A 20,495-nucleotide genomic window follows, 5' to 3' on the forward strand; every position below is an offset into this window, starting at 1 on the left:
TTTTACAAGATTCTATAGGTTATGTATTGTTCCTGTGATCTGGATTCGGACAAATGTGTCATTAACATTTAAAAAAACACAAGGAGAAAAGAAACAGGGAACTCCAGACCTGTCAGTCTAACATCAGTAGTGTGGTAAATGTGCAATCTACAATGAAAGACAGAAGAAATCTTGAAAAGATTAATAGGATTCAATAGAGTTTATGAAGGAAAAATAAGCACTAGATCCTTCTTCAGGGAAAAGTTATGTTTAAGCTATTAGATTTCTTTGAGAACGTGACTAGTAGATTAACAATGGGTAAACCAGTGGTTGTGATAAATTTGGATTATCAGGAGGCTTTTTTTAAGATCTCACGCGGAAAACAAATTCAGAATTTATGGTTAGTGTATTGCTATCAATTGAGAATCTACTATTGGACAGGAAGCATAAAATGGGTGCAAACGGATTCTTCTCAGAGATGTAGATTGTGCCTAATGGGACACCACAGTTAACCCTTAGGCCCAGCTTTTCAGGATCTAAATCAATTACTTAGCAGAGAGGACCAAACAGTATTTTTATAAGTTTGCTGATGATATAAAACTGGATGTGTTTGCAAGAGGAGAAGAAGAAACAAAGTGACTTCAAGGAAATGTAGACAAACTGAATGAGTGGGCAAGAATATGGTGTTTGCAAGTTAACATAGATATTTTGTACTTTGAAACACAAACCAAAAAAACAAAGGTTTCTTATAAACAGTGAGGGTTAGGATAATATTGATGTTCAAATGAACGGGTGTCCTTAGAAAGACAAATACGTTAGTGTTTATTATAAGGGGGTTTTATTATAACAGTAAGAAAATTTATTGCAGTGTTAATAAGGCCTTAGTGATACTGTACCTAAAAATTGATACACATGCGATAGAAGGTGGGCAGCGAAGATTCTTTAGACTGTTTCCAGGACTGACTGGCACATTGTATGAAGAGAGATTGAGAACACCAGGCCTGTACTCCCTACAGTTTAGAAGAATGAGATCTGAATTTATTGAAATTTTCAGAAGTCTTCACAACAGGATAGATGCAGGGTGTATGTTTCCCCAGGCTGAGGAGCTTTGAAGCAAGAGTCAGAGTCTCAGAATAAAGGGTAGGCCTTTTCATACTGAACTTTCTTCATGTAGGGGAAGGTGGACCTTTAGGAATTCTCCAAACTGAAGGGTTAGGAGCATCAATTACCGAAACCACTCAAAAAGAAATTAATAGACTTTGGCTTTAAAGAGTCAAAGTGTGATGTTGTTGGGCTTTAAAATGGAATTAAGTTTGACAATCAGCCATTGCCTTGTGATGACAGTGCAAGCTTTGAAGTTTAGGTTATCTGTTTGTTGTCCTAATAAAGGGTCTTGGCCTGAAACATTGACTGTTCGTTCATTTTGATGGATGCTGCCTGAACTGCTGAGTTCACCCAGTATTTTGTGTGCGTTGCTTTGGTGTTCCAGCCTCTGCAGAATTTCTTGTGTTTAAAGTCCAAATGGTGTAACCCTACTTTTATTTCTTATGTTCTGTGGTAAGGTAAAAGTTCTATCATGGACAAGGATAAAAATGGCATTTAATTTAATCATTTTCCACTCTGGCAGATTAAAAATGACTTACCTTTCAAAGCTTCATTAATGTAACTCTGAATGTAGTAAACTCGTAATTTGTCCTTGGAGGGTGAGTCATCATCAATTCCATTGGATGTGATATAGATGGGAATATTGCCATATTTTGACTTTATCCATCTTAATAATTTACGTAAACCCCACGGTACAACTGCTCTTCCGTCTGGTGAAGACAGCCATGTAGTGTCCTTCAAGTATTGCACTTTGAGCTCAGTGTCATCCAGAGCTTCAGTGCTTCCTTCCAGATGCACCATGTGAGTTGTGTAGTGATTCAGTGCCACAAAATCAATGGAGCCTCGTATCAGTTCTTTCTCTTCACTGGTGAAGTGGGGCAGATAAGAATTACGCCATGCAATGTTTTGTCTTTGACTCTGCCAGTCACGCATGATGAAAGGGTAATCACCATTACCAAAAATGGGTTCTGCAAACCAGCCGATGTCAAACTCTAAAGTCCTGGCAGCTGCTTCTATGTCGTCTCTGGAGAAAGGATCAGCAGGGTCAACCCAATCAGCATGAAGAGAAACAGAGACCTGTCCATTTTGTGCTTTGCGAAACTCTTTGTTGTAGAGATGCCAGACTAGAGCATGTGCTTTGATTAAGTTGTGGCCTATAATAGAGAAGTTTGTCGTATATCCTTCCAGGTGCTTTATGCCATTTGGCTCACACATAGTTATCCAGAATTTCACCTTATCTCCCAGCTGCCTAAAACAAAATCTGGCATATTCCACAAAAGCCTTAACAGTTGCCGGATTCATCCAGCCTCCATTGGCCTCTAATACTGAAGGGGGAGTCTGATGCTCGAGGGTGGGATGGTACAACACAATGACTGGAGTAACATTTGCCCGCAGAAGCTCACTGACATAGCATTTGTAATAGCGAAGGTTTGCTCTGATGACTTGCGTCGAGTCACCACTAGGAAGGAGCAGTGTCCAGTTGAGGGAGAATTGGAAGTGAGTGGCATGTGTATTTTGCAATAATTGGATCTCTTGCCTGATGGTGGTGTAGTCAGTACACTGAGCTGTGCGAGACTGGCCAATTATTCCTTTAATTCTCACCAGCTTTCCCGTACCGTTTACATCCCATTGGTAAATATTGCGATCAACAAACTGGGGAGTTGTAGGAGTTGTTTCAACCTAAGAGTTTAAGACAAAGAAATGAGTGTAGCAATGTGGAAGCAGAATGTAATTTTGTCACTAGTCACAACTATATTTCTTCATCATTATTTAAAAGAATAACAGTAAGGTGGAAGGAGACTTTTATATCAGCTAAAAGTGACAAAATGTTTTCTTACTCTGATTTCAGCTCTGATTGTAACTGCCATTAGTTCAGCAATGAAAATATACAACTTACCATCAGAGTCATATCAATAATGTTACAGTTATAGCCCATTAGTACTGAGCAAATTAGCACCATACCAGCCAGTACCAACTTACTTTCAACTCGTCATTAATTACTGTTATATGTACCTTCCTTTCAACAGGGAACAGATTCACTACCCTGAAAATCATTACAAGGCAAATCTGTTTTCATTGCAGACTGCTGATTAGCCAGGACAACGGAATTAGTGAAAATTTGTTTCCGGAGAGAAATTGAATAGTGCAAAGTTGGATTTTGGCGTCAAAAGATATCTTTCCCCTTCTCTGAAAAAGTCAAGGGGGCAAACATATCTTTTGATTCCAAAATATCAGCAAAGGTGTTTAAAAGAGGTCAGGAGATCATTTGCTTCTGAATAAATTGTTTAATGTTATCAGCTTAAGTCAGTCTTGTTTACAAATCTTATGAATCACGTAAACTCTTATTAGTTTCTTGGTTGAAACGTGAACTAAACTCAAAATGATTTTTTTTTCAACCAAGTGCAAGACTGACACCCAGTCACAGCATTTACTTCAGAATCACTTGAAAATAAGTTCATTCTAGAGTTCTGACCTGAGCAAAGATTCTGGTAGACAGTGCAGCAGTGAAGATGCTTTATATTGTCAAAAGTGTTGAACTAAGGGCCACACAGCCCTCATTGACCGTCCAATGCTGAATGGTGATCCTTGAGTGTGGGATGGAACAATGAACACAATAACAGAGGAACGCAAATGATCCCATGATAATAATCGAAGGTGGGGGATTTCTGCTGATGTGATGGATAATGTTAGATGCTCACCAAAACAGATCAATCATTTATTTAGCCTATTTATTCTACCTTGTTGAAAACTAGCTAGCTGCAATAGTTATCTACAAAGAACAATTCACTGACTTTGAAGGTCTATGGATGTCCTGAAGGTCTCAAAAGTGCTACGTAAACACTACTATTTTATGAAATCTGCTCTAGATATTTGTTACCAGTAACTGGTAAAAAATAGTGAACATTTCTCCAATGGATAAAACTTAACAGAAGAAGCTATATCCACAGCTTTCTCCCACAGTTAACATGTACAAGCAAAGTGTGAGGACACTTCTCAAATTTTCTGCCATAAAAATGAATGATCAGAAAATCATAGGTATCAGGGCAACATGCAATACCATTTCAGTGTATCGCATGTTGCTCAGATACCCAATCGCCTTTCCGAGTGACTGTTCTCATAAGAACACAAGTTACCCAAAGTTATTAAGAAGTGTTTGCCATGTGGACGTTGCCTATATGGAATTTAGCAAAGCTTTTGACAAGGTCCCAAATGGGCAGGCTAATCTGTAAGGTTAGATTGCATTTGATCCATAGGGAGATCGTAAATTGGATTCATAATTGACTTGATAGTATAAAGCACAGAGGTCAAAGATTGTTTCTATGAGTGAAGGCTGGTGTCTAATGGTATGCCAAGGGGTTTGGTGCTGGGACATCTTTTGTTCATTATTTATATAAATGATTTGGATATGAATATACAAGGTGTGGTTAGTAAATCTGCAGATGATACTAAGAAAGGCAGCATCATAGACAGTGAAAAAGTTATCAGAAATAACAGAAGGATCTTGACCTACTAGGTAAGTGGACCAAGGACTGGCAAATGGTTTCCAATTTGGATAAGTGAAAAGTGTTGCAATTTGGGAAGTCAAACCAAGGTAGACCATAAGACTATAAGACATAGGAGCAGAATTAGGCCACTCAGTCCATCAAGTCTGCTCTGCCATTTCATCATGGCTGAATTATTACCCCTCTCAACTCTCTTCTCCTGTCTTCTCCTTGTAACCTTTGACACACTGAGTAATCGGGTCCAGGTCACATATCTACTGTATCTTCAGACCTTTCAGTTTCTCAAGCATCTACTCCTTGTAATAGCATCTACACTTCTGCCCCCTGACACTCTCAAATTTCTGACATGTTGGTGTCTTCTTCAGTGAAGATTGACACAAAATATTTATTAAGTTCATCTGCCATTTCTTTGTTCCCCATTACTACCCCTCTTTTATCATTTTCCAGAGGTCTAATATCCACTCTCACCTCTCTTTTGCTCTTTATATATCTGAAAATGGTTTCGGTATCCCCTCTTATATTATCAGCTAGCTTACCTTTATATTTTGTCTTTTCTCTCCTTATGGTTTTTTTAGTTACCTTCTGTTTTAAAAACTTCCCAATCCTTTAACTTCTCGCTAACATTTGCTATATTACATGCCCTCACTGTCACTTTTATGCTATCTTTGACTTCCTTTGTCAGCTAAAGTTGCCTCATCCTTGCCTTAGAATACATCTTCATCCTTGGGATGTGTCTATTCTGAACTTTTTGAATTGCTATCAGAAACTCCAGCCATTGCCGTTCTGCCGTCATCCTTGGTAGTGTCCCCTTCCAATCAACTTTGGCCAGTTCCTCTCTCATGTCTCTGTAATTCCTTTTACTCTGCTGTAATACTGATACATCTAACTTTATGTTTTCCATCTCACACTGCAGGGTGAATTCTATCATAGTATGATCACTGCTTCCTAAAGGTTCCTTTACCTTAAGCTCCCTAATCAAATGTGGTTCTTTACAGAACACCCAGTCCATAACTGCCTTTCCACTAGTGGGTTCAACCACAAGCTGTTCTAAAACAAAAATCTCATAAGCATTCTACAAATTCCCTCTCTTAGGATCCAGAACCAATGTGACTTTCCCAATCTATCTGCATATTGAAATCCTCCATGACTATCATAATGTTGCCTTTATTATATGCCTTTTCTATTTTCCATTGTAATTATATCCTACATTGTGGCTACTGTTTCTTCTGTGGACCCTGGGGAGTGTTGTGGAACAGAATGACCTGAGTACCAAGTACATGGTTCACTAACAAGAGCAGCACAAGTAGACAAAGTGACAAAGAAAGCATTTGGCACATTGGCTTTCATCAGTCAGGGGACTGGGTATAGGAGTTGATATTTTATGTTACAGTTGGAGTACAGAATACAGTTTTACTTGAGTACAGTTATAGGAAAGACATCATTAATTTGGAAAGAGAGCAGAGAGGTTTTATAAGAATGCTGCCAGGACTCAAAAGCCTGAGTTATATGGAGATGTTGGGCTAGCCAAGACTTCGGACAAATGAAGGGTCTCAGCTAAAAGAATGTTGAGTTCCTCCAGCATTTAGTGAATGTTGCTGGAAACATCCTTTCCATGTCATTTCAATATTCATCAGGTTTTAATAAGTTCCTCCCTTATCCTTCTCAAATCCAGTAAATGCAGGCTCAGAACCTTAAACACTCCTCATATATTGATCCTTTCATCCTGGAGATCATTCTCATGAACCTTTTTTGGACCCTCTCCAGTGCCAGCACATCTTTTCTTAGATAAGGTGCTCAAAACTGCTCACTATACCCCAAGTATAAGCTGAAGCCTTAGCATTACATCCTTGCTTTTATGTTCTAGTCCTCTCGAAATGAACATTAACATTGCATTTACCTTCCTTACTGCTGACTCAACCAACACATCTTTCTGCAGACTCCCTGTTTCTTCAACATTACCTGCCTCTCCACCTATCTTTGTATTATTCACAAACTTGGCCACAAAGCCATCAATTCAAATAGTAAAAGCAATTACAGAGACATGAGAGTGGACCTGGCCAAAGTTGATTGGAAGGGGACACTAGCAGAGATGATGGCAGAACAGCATTGGCTGGAATTTCTGTGAACAATTTGGAAGGCGCAGGATAGATTCATCCCAAAAAGAAGATGTATTCTAAAGGAAGGATGAGGCAACCATGATCGACCAGGGAAATCAAGGACAGCATAAAAGCAAAAGAAAGGGCATATAATACAACAAAAAATAGTGGAAAACTTGAGGATTACAGATGGTGTCAGAGTAGCTTGGATGAGAAGGTTGTAGGCGACACATGGTGACTACCCACACCTGGAGTTGTAAGCCAGAGCAGATGCTTAATTGGACTCATTCGATCTCCAGCCCTGGAAAACAAGTCATTGATAACCTGCTTTACTCATGTGTGGGCTCACGGCCAAGGGATGCTGCAATTGTCTCTGTTGAGGCATGGAAGATGCCAAGGGAAATATGAGAGCAGTTGGCATCCATCAATAAACTGGATATGATAAGGACTTCACAGCAAACATTATACTAGAAGATGAAACTATCAACCTTCTGAGGCTCTGATACTTAATTGCAACATGGAAGTTTATTCTCTGTGGTAGCACCTGGTCGAGCTGATATATCCATCTGCCAGCTGTATATTTCCGATGGCTCACCTCAGCTCCCATTGTAGCTGCAGGTGTGCAATGAGCCTCCTTCTGACTCTGGTGCACCTGCAATTGCTCCTTGTGATCTTTTTTTCCATTTTGGGCAGCCCTCATACTCAGTGTGATCGTTGGGAAGCAGAGAGTGCAGTTCATGCACCATCATCACCAAGGTTTGGATCTCAGCTGCAAAGTTATCACTTTTGCCTCTCAGCTTTTTAAGGTTAGCTGTGTACTTCACAATGTCACTCAGGAGGCCTAAACCTTGGCATTGTGAACCAGACATGTTTTACTGGAAAGTTGCAAAAAGCTTTATGACCCCATTTAGACTTTCAAAGTCCTCGTATTATCCCTCCAATTGAGGGAGTAACATAGTTCAAATGGCAATTTGCTTCTCCCACAGGGCATGGCTTGCACACTTCCCTATGTGTATGGTTAAATGCTTAACTCATTGAATTGAAGGTGACTTCCAAATACACTGTCAGGTCAGTGAATTTAAACACCCAGCCTGCCAGTTCCAACACCAATGCATTCACAAATTGATATTAAGCCCAAATTATGGTAAATACTGGAGTAGATGTTTGTGCAAGGAGTCTTAAATAGACAGATGATAAAGAGTAAGAAGCTATGAAATGGTTTCTCCGCAGCTGCAATAAACAAGGTAGTTTCAACCCTGTCGTTTTCAATTCCTCACAAAGTATGCTCTAAAGGGAATGTTAAAAATAGCTTTACATGAACGATTAGTTATTTTGGACATAATTGTTATTATATGAAAGGAGAAAGAAAACCAAGAAATGTTTCCCATATCACCTGACACAGGCACTCAGAACAGTGGTCTAATAGTTAGCACAAAGTGCAGCACCAGAAACAATGCAACATAAGCTCAACACCAAACAGCATTACAAGCCAATTCAAACCAGATTACAGGTATCTATCTTTCCCTTATAACTATTAACTCTACTTCTCTGATAGTAGGGCTTTTGATCTTAAGGCAAGGGGTCCACAAATTGAGTCAGATTGACACTCAACTGTTATTCAAGATCAACTCAATTAACAAATACGAACATGGCATACCACATCAAAGTTGCTGGTGAACGCAGCAGGCCAGGCAGCATCTCTAGGAAGAGGTACAGTTGACGTCTTAGGCCGAGACCCTTCATCAGGACTAACTGAAGGAAGTTAGTAAGAGATTTGAAAGTGGGAGGGGGAGGGGGATATCCAAAATAATAGGAGAAGACAGGAGGGGGAAGGGATGGAGCCAAGAGCTGGACAGGTGATTGGCAAAGGGGATATGAGAGGATCATGGGACAGGAGGCCCGGGGAAAAAGACAAGGGGGGGGGAGAACCCAGACGATGGGCAAGGGGTATAGTCAGAGGGACAGAGGGAGAAAAAGGAGAGTGGGAGAAAGAATGTGTGTGTAAAAACAAATAACAGATGGGGTACGAGGGGGAGGTGGGGCATTAGCGGAAGTTAGAGAAGTCAATGTTCATGCCATCAGGTTGGAGGCTACCCAGACGGAATATAAGGTGTGGTTCCTCCAACCTGAGTGTGGCTTCATCTTTACAGTAGAGGAGGCCGTGGATAGACATGTCAGAATGGGAATGGGATGTGGAATTAAAATGTGTGGCCACTGGTAGATCCTGGTTTCTCTGGCGGACAGAGCGTAGGTGTTCAGCAAAGCGGTCTCTCAGTCTGCATCGGGTCTCGCCAATATATAGAAGGCCACATCGGGAGCACCGGACGCAGTATATCACCCCAGCCGACTCACAGGTGAAGTGTCACCTCACCTGGAAGGACTGTTTGGGGCCCTGAATGGTGGTGAGGGAGGAAGTGTAAGGGCATGTGTAGCACTTGTTCCGCTTACAAGGATAAGTGCCAGGAGGGAGATCAGTGGGGAGGGATGGGGGGGGGGATGAATGGGCAAGGGAGTCGCGTAGGGAGCGATCCCTGCGGAAAGCGGGGGGGGGAGGGAAAGATGTGCTTAGTGGTGGGATCCCGTTGGAGGTGGCGGAAGGTACGGAGAATAATATGTTGGACCCGGAGGCTGGTGGGGTGGTAGGTGAGGACCAGGGGAACTCTATTCCTAGTGGGGTGGCGGGAGGATGGAGTGAGAGCAGATGTGCGTGAAGTGGGGAAGATGCGTTTGAGAGCAGAGTTGATGGTGGAGGAAGGGAAGTCCCATTCTTTAAAAAAGGAGGACATCTCCCTTGTCCTGGAATGAAAAGCCTCATCCTGAGAGCAGATGCAGCGGAGACAGAGGAATTGCGAGAATTGTCTTTCTCCCCGGGCCTCCTGTCCCATGATCCTCTCATATCCCCTTTGCCAATCACCTGTCCAGCTCTTGGCTCCTTCCCTCCCCCTCCTGTTATCTCCTATCATTTTGGATATCCCCCTCCCCCTCCCACTTTCAAATCCCTTAATAACTTCCTTCAGTTAGCCCTGACGAAGGGTCTTGGCCTGAAATGTCGACTGTACCTCTTCCTAGAGATGCTGCCTGGCCTGCTGCGTTCACCAGTAACTCTGATGTGTGTTGCTTGAATTTCCAGCATCTGCAGAATTCCTGTTGTTGATGGCATATCACATAAATGAGCCCTAACTTTTATTTTGGTTTAGGATTCTTTTCCTGTTAACATAACTACTATCACAGGAATTTGGAGCAAAGTGAAATGCATATGGTGGAAATCGGAAACGAAGTGCGGGGATCACTGGAAATGGACGACACATCAGGCAGTACCAGTGGGCAGAGGCAGAGGCAGAGGCAGAGGCAGAGGTGATACTTGTAATCAAGGATCCCTCGTCAGAACTGAAAAAGTGACGTTGCAAAGAGGCAGAGAGCGCAGAGAACGGAGGGAGAAAGTTGCAGAAGCAAGTTGCCAAGGTAACAATTATTTTTTAAAAAGGCAACGGTTTTTCCTCTGAGTGACGCTGCTTAACTTTCTCAACAATTCCAGCACTCTGTTTTGTTTCACCCTGCTACAAGTTTTAAATCAATGGCTTTATATAGTGGATCTTTCACAGAAATAAACAATCAATGAGTGCCAGTAAAGTAAACATCTCGAATAGTAGTGGTAATACTTCGTCATTGAACATGACCTCATAATATGTGTAATGCAGGCCTGAGTTTTTTTTATCCCCCAAAATATTCACTACTTTATTTCTCATTTATTAAATATGCTTTATGTCCACAGTATAGAACATTATGAAAAGAATAAGTGATTCTGACACTCAAGCCTATTTTGCCACTTCATTGGATTGAGGCTGACCTTCTTCATTCCATTAATCTTCCACATGTCACTATTATCCTGTTTTATAGAAATGTCTCTTTCCCTATTGCAAAGGTTCTGTTTGTTGCAATGGTGATCACCTCTTAAAGGAAGGAAGTGCTAGGTTTCTTCTGTATAAGAATAAGTTATCTCTTGAATGTTGCAAGATAATTTTAAGCTGATGGCCCTTTATTTCTTGATTTCCCCCACAAAAAGAATATCCAATTATTCAATTAAATTATTTCAACGTCTTGATCAGATTCCTCTTTAAACTTCCATAATCAGGAGAAAAAAGTAAATTTGCATTATTTGTCATCATAATTAAAGCTTCTGGGAAATATAAGAAAGCAGTAGAATTTCCTATTACTTGCCTATTGATAATGGGAGCAGATGGTTTCTGGAAATCTGTACAGACCCAAGAGAGACAAGGAGTGCATGAAACAAAAATGCTCCTATAATCATCACAATGAAAGCAATTAAGTCTTTGACTTATTAGTGTAGTGATGGGGTTACTGGACTAATAGTCCAGAGACCGTGGAATCAAAGCTCACAAAAGTGCTTTGAAAATTTGAACGGTTCAACAAACCTGAAGTTAGAAAAACAAAAGTAAAAGTTGCAAGTTCTGGTACAAAAAAAATATCAAAAAGTGCTGGAGATACTTGCCAGATTGGGCAACATTTGTGGAGAAAGAAACATGGCTAATGTTTTAAGCTTTTACTCCATAACTGCTGAACGTTTCCAGCAATTTTTGATCTTATTTCTGAAGTTTAAAAAATTCTGGCATTAGTAAATGTGACAATAAACCCACTCAGCCTTTTAATATAATTGAGGGAAGAAACCTTCCATCCTTACCTGGTCTGAACTACTTGGGACTCCAATCCCACACCAAACTGGTTGACTTAATTCTTCTCTGATGTGGCCTATCAAACACCCAGCTGAATCAAACCACTGCAAAGAATACCACATAGACTGTACCACTACAAGGCTGCCTCCATTGTCCATATTCTCAGGGCACTCAGGAAAGGCATTAAACATCAACCTTTCCAGCAAGGCCCTCATCCCATTAATGAATTTAATGAAAGAGAAAGAAACGTTTTGGACTGAATGAAATAAAATGAATTATAAGTTTAACAATTACTGGAAGGAAAATTAAAGCCAAAGTGTTTGAGGAAAGCATTCAGCAATGGGAATCTAGTAGGCCAAGAGGAGTTCCTTCATTAATAAATGGTGGCAGATCTACCTGATATATTCTTTACAAAGAAGTGGTTTTCGTGTGGACTGGACTTCCTTCCTGGTAGGAGACATAAAATAGAAGACGAAGTCAGTAAAGGAAAAGGACCAGCCAAACAAAATAGGGCTTCCACTGCTTCTTGTCCAGGCACCATGAAATGACAAGTGAATGGTAATTGGCCATTTTAATTGAAAAATAAAGAAAAAGTTACAATTAAGTGATCTATTGTAAAACTCTATTTCCCTTATATTGCAATGAAAGTGTTAATTCTTTGATGTTCTATTTATCTGACCATCATTTTGGCTTAAAACTATTCTCTATGCCACTACAGTTTCAGCAAAATTGGTGGAAGTTGACCAACTAGCAACGCTCATGTTGGTGAATGCAGTATGTTGCAGTCTGACAGGTTTGTGATTGAAGCATTTATACATACTGTGAATCAAACCGAGAAATAATTTTACCGGTTTGGTGCAGAACCTAATTGTTAGAAAATATTGTGTTGACGCAAGTGCTGAAACCAAGAACTACATCTTGGTCTTCGTTAAAAAGAGGAAGCTATCAAATGTTTCCTTCAGCTAGAGATATTGAAGATTCAAGGTGTGAAGAATATCAAATGAGCCAGTCAAAATCTTCAGACAGCCTGAACATACTTTGTACAGCACCAATGTAAAAGTACAGATAGGCTGAGATTGAGGGCCTATTGGCCTTGAAAGGCACTTCCTTTGTACAAGGTAGAGATACAAGAAAATCAAGACTTTGCTCTCTGATGTTGGCTCATTTTCTGCAGAAGGAGTCCATTCTGTTTCACACAAGTCCTGTACAAGTTCAGTGTTGAGCCTTTCTTGTCTGGAAATAGATTTGCTTCACTTATTAAACCAATGACATCTAAATGAGAAAACTTGAAACCAGCTGGCACATGGCAGAATGAAGTTGCTCTGTGAAAGTCCAAGAGCTTAATACCTTCAAGCTAGCCGATGCAACTTTCTTTAATTGCTACAATGTGGATTCCTCCCAATCTATTGGCTTTGAAATTTGGCCTTTTTGTTACTGATCCACTTTTCAGGATCCCTGCCAGTCTTTCTTATATACACCAGAACTTGCAGTGTTTCTTTGTAACTCTTTTTACACTTTGGGAGCTGAAAGACAAGATAAACTTCTGGAGAACTATCAATACCTGTCCATAAGTGAGGCAATTGGCACGGATCCATCATTGCTCTGGTCCCACTAGATCTTCTTGTTCATATCACAGCAAGGAGCCTCCTTATTTTATTTTTGTTAGACTTTTGGGTGACATCTGTATGCAGAAGTGAAAGATAAACCTACTGAAAGACATATCCACAGAACGTCGTCTAGCTGGGTCCCAGTAAATGATCCTTTGATAAATGATATTTGATAAATCCCAGTAAATGATACCTTGTTTTTAAGAGACAAGGTGAAAGAGCCTTGAACAACTGTGCAATATCTTAAAGGTGTATCATACTGAAGCGAGGTTGTACATGCCATGCAATGAACTTGTAGAACTGTTGCCTCGCAGTGCCAGAGACTCAGATTCAACCCTGACCTTGGGTGCTGTCAGTGTGGAGTTTGCATGTTCTCCCTATGACTGCAGAGATTTTTCCCAGGTGCTCCAGTTTCCTCCAACATCACAAAGATTTGTAGGTTGGTTGTTTAGTTGGTCAATGTAAAATGCCCCTGGTGTGTAGGTGAGTGACATGGTCAGGCAGAAATGATCAGAATGAGGAAACATTTTTTAAAAATTGAATCGATATGGGATTAGTGTAAAAGGGTAGATGATGGCTGTCATGGTCTCGATGGGCCAAAGGGCCTGTTTCTGTGCTTGATTCAGTTCCTGTTATGTTGAGACACTTCAGGTGCTCAGGATTCACCATGCTATGATTTTAAGACATGTATTATTAGTCCAGTGTGATAATTCTCATATGGCTGAAGGAATCTGAGCAGCCACGGGCAGAGCAGTATTGACGAAGAAGCACAGGACACGATGGGATAGCTTCCTTCGAAAGGCAAGATCACAGCTCCTCAGTTAAATACAGATCTGAGGAGTCCTGCCTATGAAGGCAAGGGCGAGCGAATGCCTTACATCTGAAATGAGGTCTCGACAACCCACATCTTCCTTATTATGTCTTCTACTTCTTCCAAGAAGATACAAGTAATTCCTCAATAAAAACACTGTGACAAAAAAGTGACAGAAAATTACAGCTAATCAGCAAACACTTTGATGGAAGGTGTGACAATCAAACACTGGAGTAAAATGCAATATCAAAAGGATTTCAATGGCATATGTTAAAGTGTTGGCTTATCCCTTTAAATCCACATTTGCTTTTAAGGCGGTGTCTAGGAGGCAGTTTAGAAAATATGGTATACTGTTCCTCTTTTACATGCATCACTCAGAGGTAGGTCAGCTATGACTAATGATGGTGGGATTTAAGTTGGCAGAGATCTATACCCCTTGCCTCATTTCCCACCATCATCAAAACCATTAACGTCTCCATACCAGGCAGACTGTAATGGGATCTTCAGATTTGGAGTATGTCCTTACCGTCTGCCCTGTGATGCCTGACCTCAAAGTATTAGGACCAGGAGTCTACTCAGTGATAGTCCCATAATTATTAAATAACTTCTCATTAGTACCCTGGAAATTTCATGCCAAATCACATTGGAAAAATATCCTTCTCTCTCAAGCTGATGCAAGAAGTTAAGCAAAGCAAAATGCCAGGTGAAAATACAAAATGAATAGAAATTTTAACTACTTTTAGACTGAAGATTTTTTTTAAATTGTCAAAATTTAAATAATGTTAAGCATTGACAATTATTTATATATGTTGTTTTGCCAAACACTGCAGGGAATATCATTTTTAAGCTTTCAGTGCTACCTAGATTTTAAAAAGTTACAGATGACACATAGCCCTTTGCTTCTGTAGTCAGAGATTCCCAACTGCTTCAAAAAGTGCCCAATAAGAGCCTGGTGACCAGTCTCAATTACTACTGTCTGGTAGCACTAAAGTAGGGCTTCAAAAGGTTGGTTACGGTGCAAATCACCTCCTGCCTAAGTGATAGAGACACAGGAAGGACTGTAGTTGTGTGTTGCTGCCTCAGTGATGATCCGGATCCACTTCAATTTGCTTACCGCCACAGCAGGTCAATGGCAGATGCGGTTTCTCCGTCTCTTCATTCTGCTCTGGGCCAACTGGACAACAGGAACTCAGACATCAGACTGCCATCTGACTGCCATCTGACTGTAGCTCAGTCAGCCCATCCAAATGCATCATCAGTTTCAAGACCTGGGCCTATGTACTTCCTTCTGCAACTGGACACTTGACTTCCTCACTGGCAAACCCCAGTGGTCCTCGGTAACACACACAAAATGCTGGTGGAATGCAACCGGCTAGGCAGCATCATTGGAAAAGTGTTCAAGAAATCGATGTTCATGCCATTAGGTTGGAGGCTACCCAGATGGAATATAAGGTGTTGTTACTCCAACCTGAGTGTGGCCTCATCACGACAGTAGAGGAGGCTATGAACTGACATGTCGGAATGGGAATGGGAAATATAATTGAAATGGGTGACCACTGGGAGATCCAGCTTTTTCTGGCAGATGGTGTGAAGGTGCTCAGCAAAGTCCAGGTAGCTGTGGGAATCATTAATGTTCCAAGCCTACACTCCTCAATTTCTCCTACGCTACATCCCCAACTGTGTTGGTACTGCTTCCTGCATCCATGCTGAGCTCGTCAACTTTATCAACTTTGCCTCCAATTTCCGCCCTGCCCTCAAATTTACCTGGTCCATTTCCTACACCTCCCTTCCCTTTCTCGATCTCTGGAGATAGCCTACTACTGATACCTTTTATAAACCCAGTGACTTCCACAGCTACTTGGATTATACCTCCTCCCAAGCTGTCACTTGCAAAAATGCCATCCCCTTCTCTCAGTTCCTCCGTCTGTGCTGCATCTACTCTCAGGATGTGGCTTTACATTTTAGAGCTAAGGAGATGTCCTCCTTATTCAAAGAAAGGGGATTTCTTTACTCCATCATGAACGTTGCTCTCACCCACATCCTCCCACCACCCCACCAGGAATAGGGTTCCTCTTGTCCTCACCTATCACCCAGCTAGCCTCTGCATCTACCACATAATTCTCTGTAACTTCTGCCATTGCCAGTGGGATCCCACCACCAAGCATGTCTTTCCCTCCCCCAACTTTCCACTTTCTGCAGGGATCCCTTCCTATGCAACTTCCTTGCCCATTCATCCCTCCCCACTGAGCTCCATCCTGGCATTTATCCTTGCAAGTGGAACGAGTGCCATACCTGCCCCTACACCTCTTCCCTCACTACCATTCAGGGCCCCAAACAGTCCTTCCAGGTGAGGTGACACTTCACCTGTGAGTCTGTTGGGGCGATCTACTGTATCCGGCGCTCCCAGTGTGGCCTCCTGCATATCGGTGAGACCTGACGTAGATTGGAAGACCACTTTGCCAAGCCCTACGCTCTGTCCACCAGAAAAAGTAGGATCTCCCAGTGGCCACCCACTTCAATTACATTTCCCATTCCTATTCCGACGCATCCATCCATGGCCTCCTCTACTGTGATAATGAGACCACACTCAACTTGGAGTAGCAACACCTTAAATTCTGGCTGGGTAGCCTCTCCACTCCTTCATCATTGCCATTTCCCTCTCTCACCTTATCTCCTTACCTGATCATCTCCTCTCCCTTCACTTTCTTCCATGATCTTCTACCCTATCTCTTCTTTCACTTAGTCCTGACAAAGGGTCTTGGCCCAAAACGTCGACTGTACCTCCTCCTATAGATGCTGCCTGGCCTGCTGTGTTCCACCAGCATTTTGTGTGTGTTGCTCACAGGTAGACAGGGTGGGGAAAAAGGCATTTAAGTATGTTGGCATTTCATCATCCATACTGAGTATAGGAGTTAGAAAATTATGTTGCTATTGTATAAGTCATTGGTGAGAGCGCACCTGGAATAATGTGCACTGTTTTGGTTACCCTGTTGTTGGAAAGACACAGCTAAATTGTCCTCACCTTGTCCTCACCTACCACCCCACTAGCCTCCGGGTCCAGCACATTATCCTCCGCAACTTCTGCCACCTTCAACAGGACCCCACCACTAAGCACATCTTTCCCTCTCCACCTCTCTCCGCCTTCCGCAGGGATCGGTCCCTCCACGACTCCCTGGTCCACACATCCCTCCCCACGGATCTCCCACCTGGCACTTATCCCTGTAAGTGCAAGTGCTACACCTGTCCGTACACCTCCTCTCTTGACACCATTCACGGCCCCAAACAGTACTTCCAAGTGAGGCAACACTTCACCTGTGAGTCTGTTGGGGTCATCTATTGCATCCGGTGCTCCTGGTGCGGTCTCCTCTACATCGGTGAAACCCGACGCAGATTTGGGGACCGCTTCATCGAGCACCTCCCCAGGATCCCCCAGTAGCCACCCACTTCAACTCTGCTTCCCACTCCCACTCAGATATGTCCATACATGGCCTCCTCTACTGCCATGATGAGACTAAACTCAGGTTGGAGGAGCAACACCTCATATACCGTCTAGGTAGTCTCCAGCCCCTTGGTATGAACATAGAATTCTTCAACTTCCGGTAATTCCCTCTCCCTCCCTTCCCCTATCCTTATGTCACTCTGCCCCCTCCCCCAGCTGCCTACCACCTCCCTCATGGTTCCGCCTCCTTCTACTACCCATTGTGTTTTCCCCTATTCTTTCTTCACCTTTCCTGCCTATCACCTCCCTGCCTCCCTTCCCCCACTCCTTTATCTTTCCCCTTACTGGTTTTTCACCTGGACCCTACCAGCCTTCTACTTCCCACCCTCCCCCCACCTTCTTTATAGGGCCTCTGCCCCTTCCCCCTACAGTCCTGACGAAGGGTTCCGGCCCGAAACATCGACTGATCGTTTCCACGGATGCTGCCCGACCTGCTGAGTTCCTCCAGCGTGTTCTGAGTACAGCTAAATTGTAAAGAGCGCAGAAAAGATTTACAAGGTAAGTTCCAGGTCTAGAGGACGTGAGTTATAGGGAGAGGTTAATCAGGCTAGGTCTTTATTCTCCGGCGCGTAGAAGAATGAGGGATGACATTTTCGAGGTATATAAAATCATGAGGAGCATAGATAAGGTATAAGGTAACAGTTTTTTTTTCCTGAGGGTACGGGAGTCCAAAATTTAAGGTGAGAGAAAAAAATTTAAAAGAACCCGAGAGGCAACTTCTTCATATAGACGGTGATGGTCATGTGGAATGAGCTGCCAGAGCAAGTGGTTGAAGCAGGTACTGGAGAATTATTTAAGAAACACTAGGATAGGTACAAGCATGGACAGGGCTCAGAGGGATATGAGCCCAATGCAAAAAATTGGGATGAGATGGCATCACGACACCATGGCTTTCATGAACTTGTTAGCCGAAAGAGCATGCATCCATGCTGTATTGCTCTACAACTCTTTGACTCTAGTCAATGAGGATTGGTAACAACTTCTTCTTCTCACCAACCATCAACACAGGACACCTCAAAGCTGCATGCTGAGTGCACTGTGCTACTCACTAGACACATATCTGTGTGGCTAAGTATAGCTTCAAAGACATATATAAATTCGCCAGTGACATTATTGTTGCTTAATGAATTACTGGTGGTCATGAGCCAGCTTACCTGAGAGAGATAGGACACCTGGTTGCGTGGAGCCACAACAGCAACCTCTCGCTCAACATTAGTAAAGCTAAAGAGCTGATTGTTGACTTCAGGAAGGGGAAGGAGGTTATACATGCAACAATCTACAATGGGGGAATTGGTGGTGGAGAACGCCAATAGCTTAAATTCTAGGTGTTAGCATATCTGCTGGCCTGCCCTCAGCCCAGCATGAGATACAGTCACAGGGAAGGCATGCCAGCATCCCCTTATTTTCTTCAGAAGCTAAGTTGGCTTGGCTTGTCACTGATCACTCAAACAAATTTCGATGGATGTCTTGTTGAAATCATCATGGTCTGGTACAGCAATTCAAATACGCAGGAATGCAAGAAGCTGTGGAGAATAGTTGACTCAGCCCAATCCATCACGGTCCATCCCTTCCCACCATTGGTAGTATTTGCATGAAGTGCTGTATCAGGAAGGCAATGTCCATCATCAAAGACTCTCACCACCTGAGCTGTACCACCCTCCTGCAGCCACCATCAGGGCAGAAGATACAGTGGCCATAAATCCCACATTACCAATTTCAAAAACAGCTAATTTTCTTCAACCATTTCATTTCTCAACTGGCAGAACCCTAATCACAATAATTCAGCAACACTGCAACTATTTTGATCACTTTGTACTAAAATGTTCCTTTTTTTTCCTAATTGTATTCTTTCTTGTAAAAGTTGAGTGTAATTTATATTTTAATTGTGAATGCTGCTTATCCGATGCTATGTGCCTGTGATACTGCTGTATGTAAATTTTTCACTTTTCCTGTGCATACATGTATTTGTGCATATCACAACTAACTCGATTTTGACTTGGATCACTAACCAAGAATATCTGCTCTTCATAAAAAGCAATTAAGTTATGGTGAATTGCTGGCATGTTAATGAATATGGCCACTGGAGGGAGCTGAACAGCAGTGCAGGGTGCTCTTCACAAGGGTGGATTCAGGTCTTTAGTACGTCTGCAGGATATTTTTCCAAACATCAGCCATTTACTTCCATAGATGCTGCTTGACATGCTGAGTTCCTTCAGCAGTTTTATTTTTTGTATCCAAAAATGGAGCTAATTCAAGAGAAAATCTGCTAATCAACTAGGCTCAAATGTGCTGTTAAGTAAAGAGAATTACAATGTTCAGTATGTACAAGGTTTTTTTTCCCCCCAGAGTTTGCTTGAGTCTACCATTTGTTACCTTGGGAATCTTCTGCATTTCCACAATTTAGCATGTGTTATAACTTGGTTGTTATGACTACAGGCTTGACCATGTGATATTCTGACCTTATGACGTTTGATCCACAAATACTGTTGGACTGTCAAAAAAAATCTGAATCCTTGTGTTTCCGCATATTTTGGTGGGTTTCAGCCAGTAGCTGTTAATTGACATTCCAGGAACTAAAGTCCACAAGAGGAGGTAGAAGTGTTGAACCCAATGACAGGGGAAGTTGGGGGAGGGGGGCGGTGGAGAAAGGGTGAGAGAAGAAAGAGCAGGAACGTAAGGGAGGAAAAAGAAGGGGAACTCGAGGGAGGGAGAACCCAAGGATGAATAAAAAAGAAACCCAAAGGAAACAGTTAAAGTTAAAGTCTGTCCAGAGCCTTGCAGCTCATCAGGCCAGTGCTTATGCCGGTTTCTGTGGTGTGAAGCGACTGAGAGTACAAGACTCCCCCCTGGATAGGATGCCAGTTAACCCCCAGCGAGGTTAACCCCCAGCATTTGCCAGTACCCATAAGTGCCTTGCTCAAAGGAAACAGAGTAGATGAAAAAGCGGAATCTATGAGAAGGAAGAATCAAAGACCCTCAGAAGGGAATAGAAAGGGGATAGAGATCTAAACTTTGATTTCACCAGTAATGCCAACTTATTGAAACTGGGAAAATTAATTGTAATAATGACAGCTCTCATCAGGAACAGTAACACAATAATTCAAGACACTAAATGCCACGTGCTGGAAATCAGAAATAAAATGGAAAATACAGGAGATATTCTGCAGATCATGTAGCATCTATGCAGAGATAAACAGAACTAATG

At 42.1% G+C, this 20,495-nt stretch overlaps 1 protein-coding gene across 2 annotated transcripts in view; it reads right to left on the minus strand.

The window, feature by feature from the left end:
- The window catches only part of kl (klotho), a 105,175-nt gene that overhangs the window by 5,717 nt on the left and 78,963 nt on the right, over positions 1-20,495 (minus strand). For both annotated transcript variants that reach the window (XR_011886562.1, XM_072262915.1), the window contains exon 4: positions 1,623-2,763. Coding sequence is in view for 1 of the 2 variants with exons in the window: in XM_072262915.1 (XP_072119016.1) it covers positions 1,623-2,763 (1,141 nt within the window). In the remaining variant the exon portion in view is untranslated. The remainder of the gene's footprint in view (positions 1-1,622; positions 2,764-20,495) is intronic.

This window comes from Mobula birostris, chromosome 7 (assembly GCF_030028105.1).
Source record: "Mobula birostris isolate sMobBir1 chromosome 7, sMobBir1.hap1, whole genome shotgun sequence".
Lineage (NCBI taxonomy): Eukaryota > Metazoa > Chordata > Chondrichthyes > Myliobatiformes > Myliobatidae > Mobula > Mobula birostris.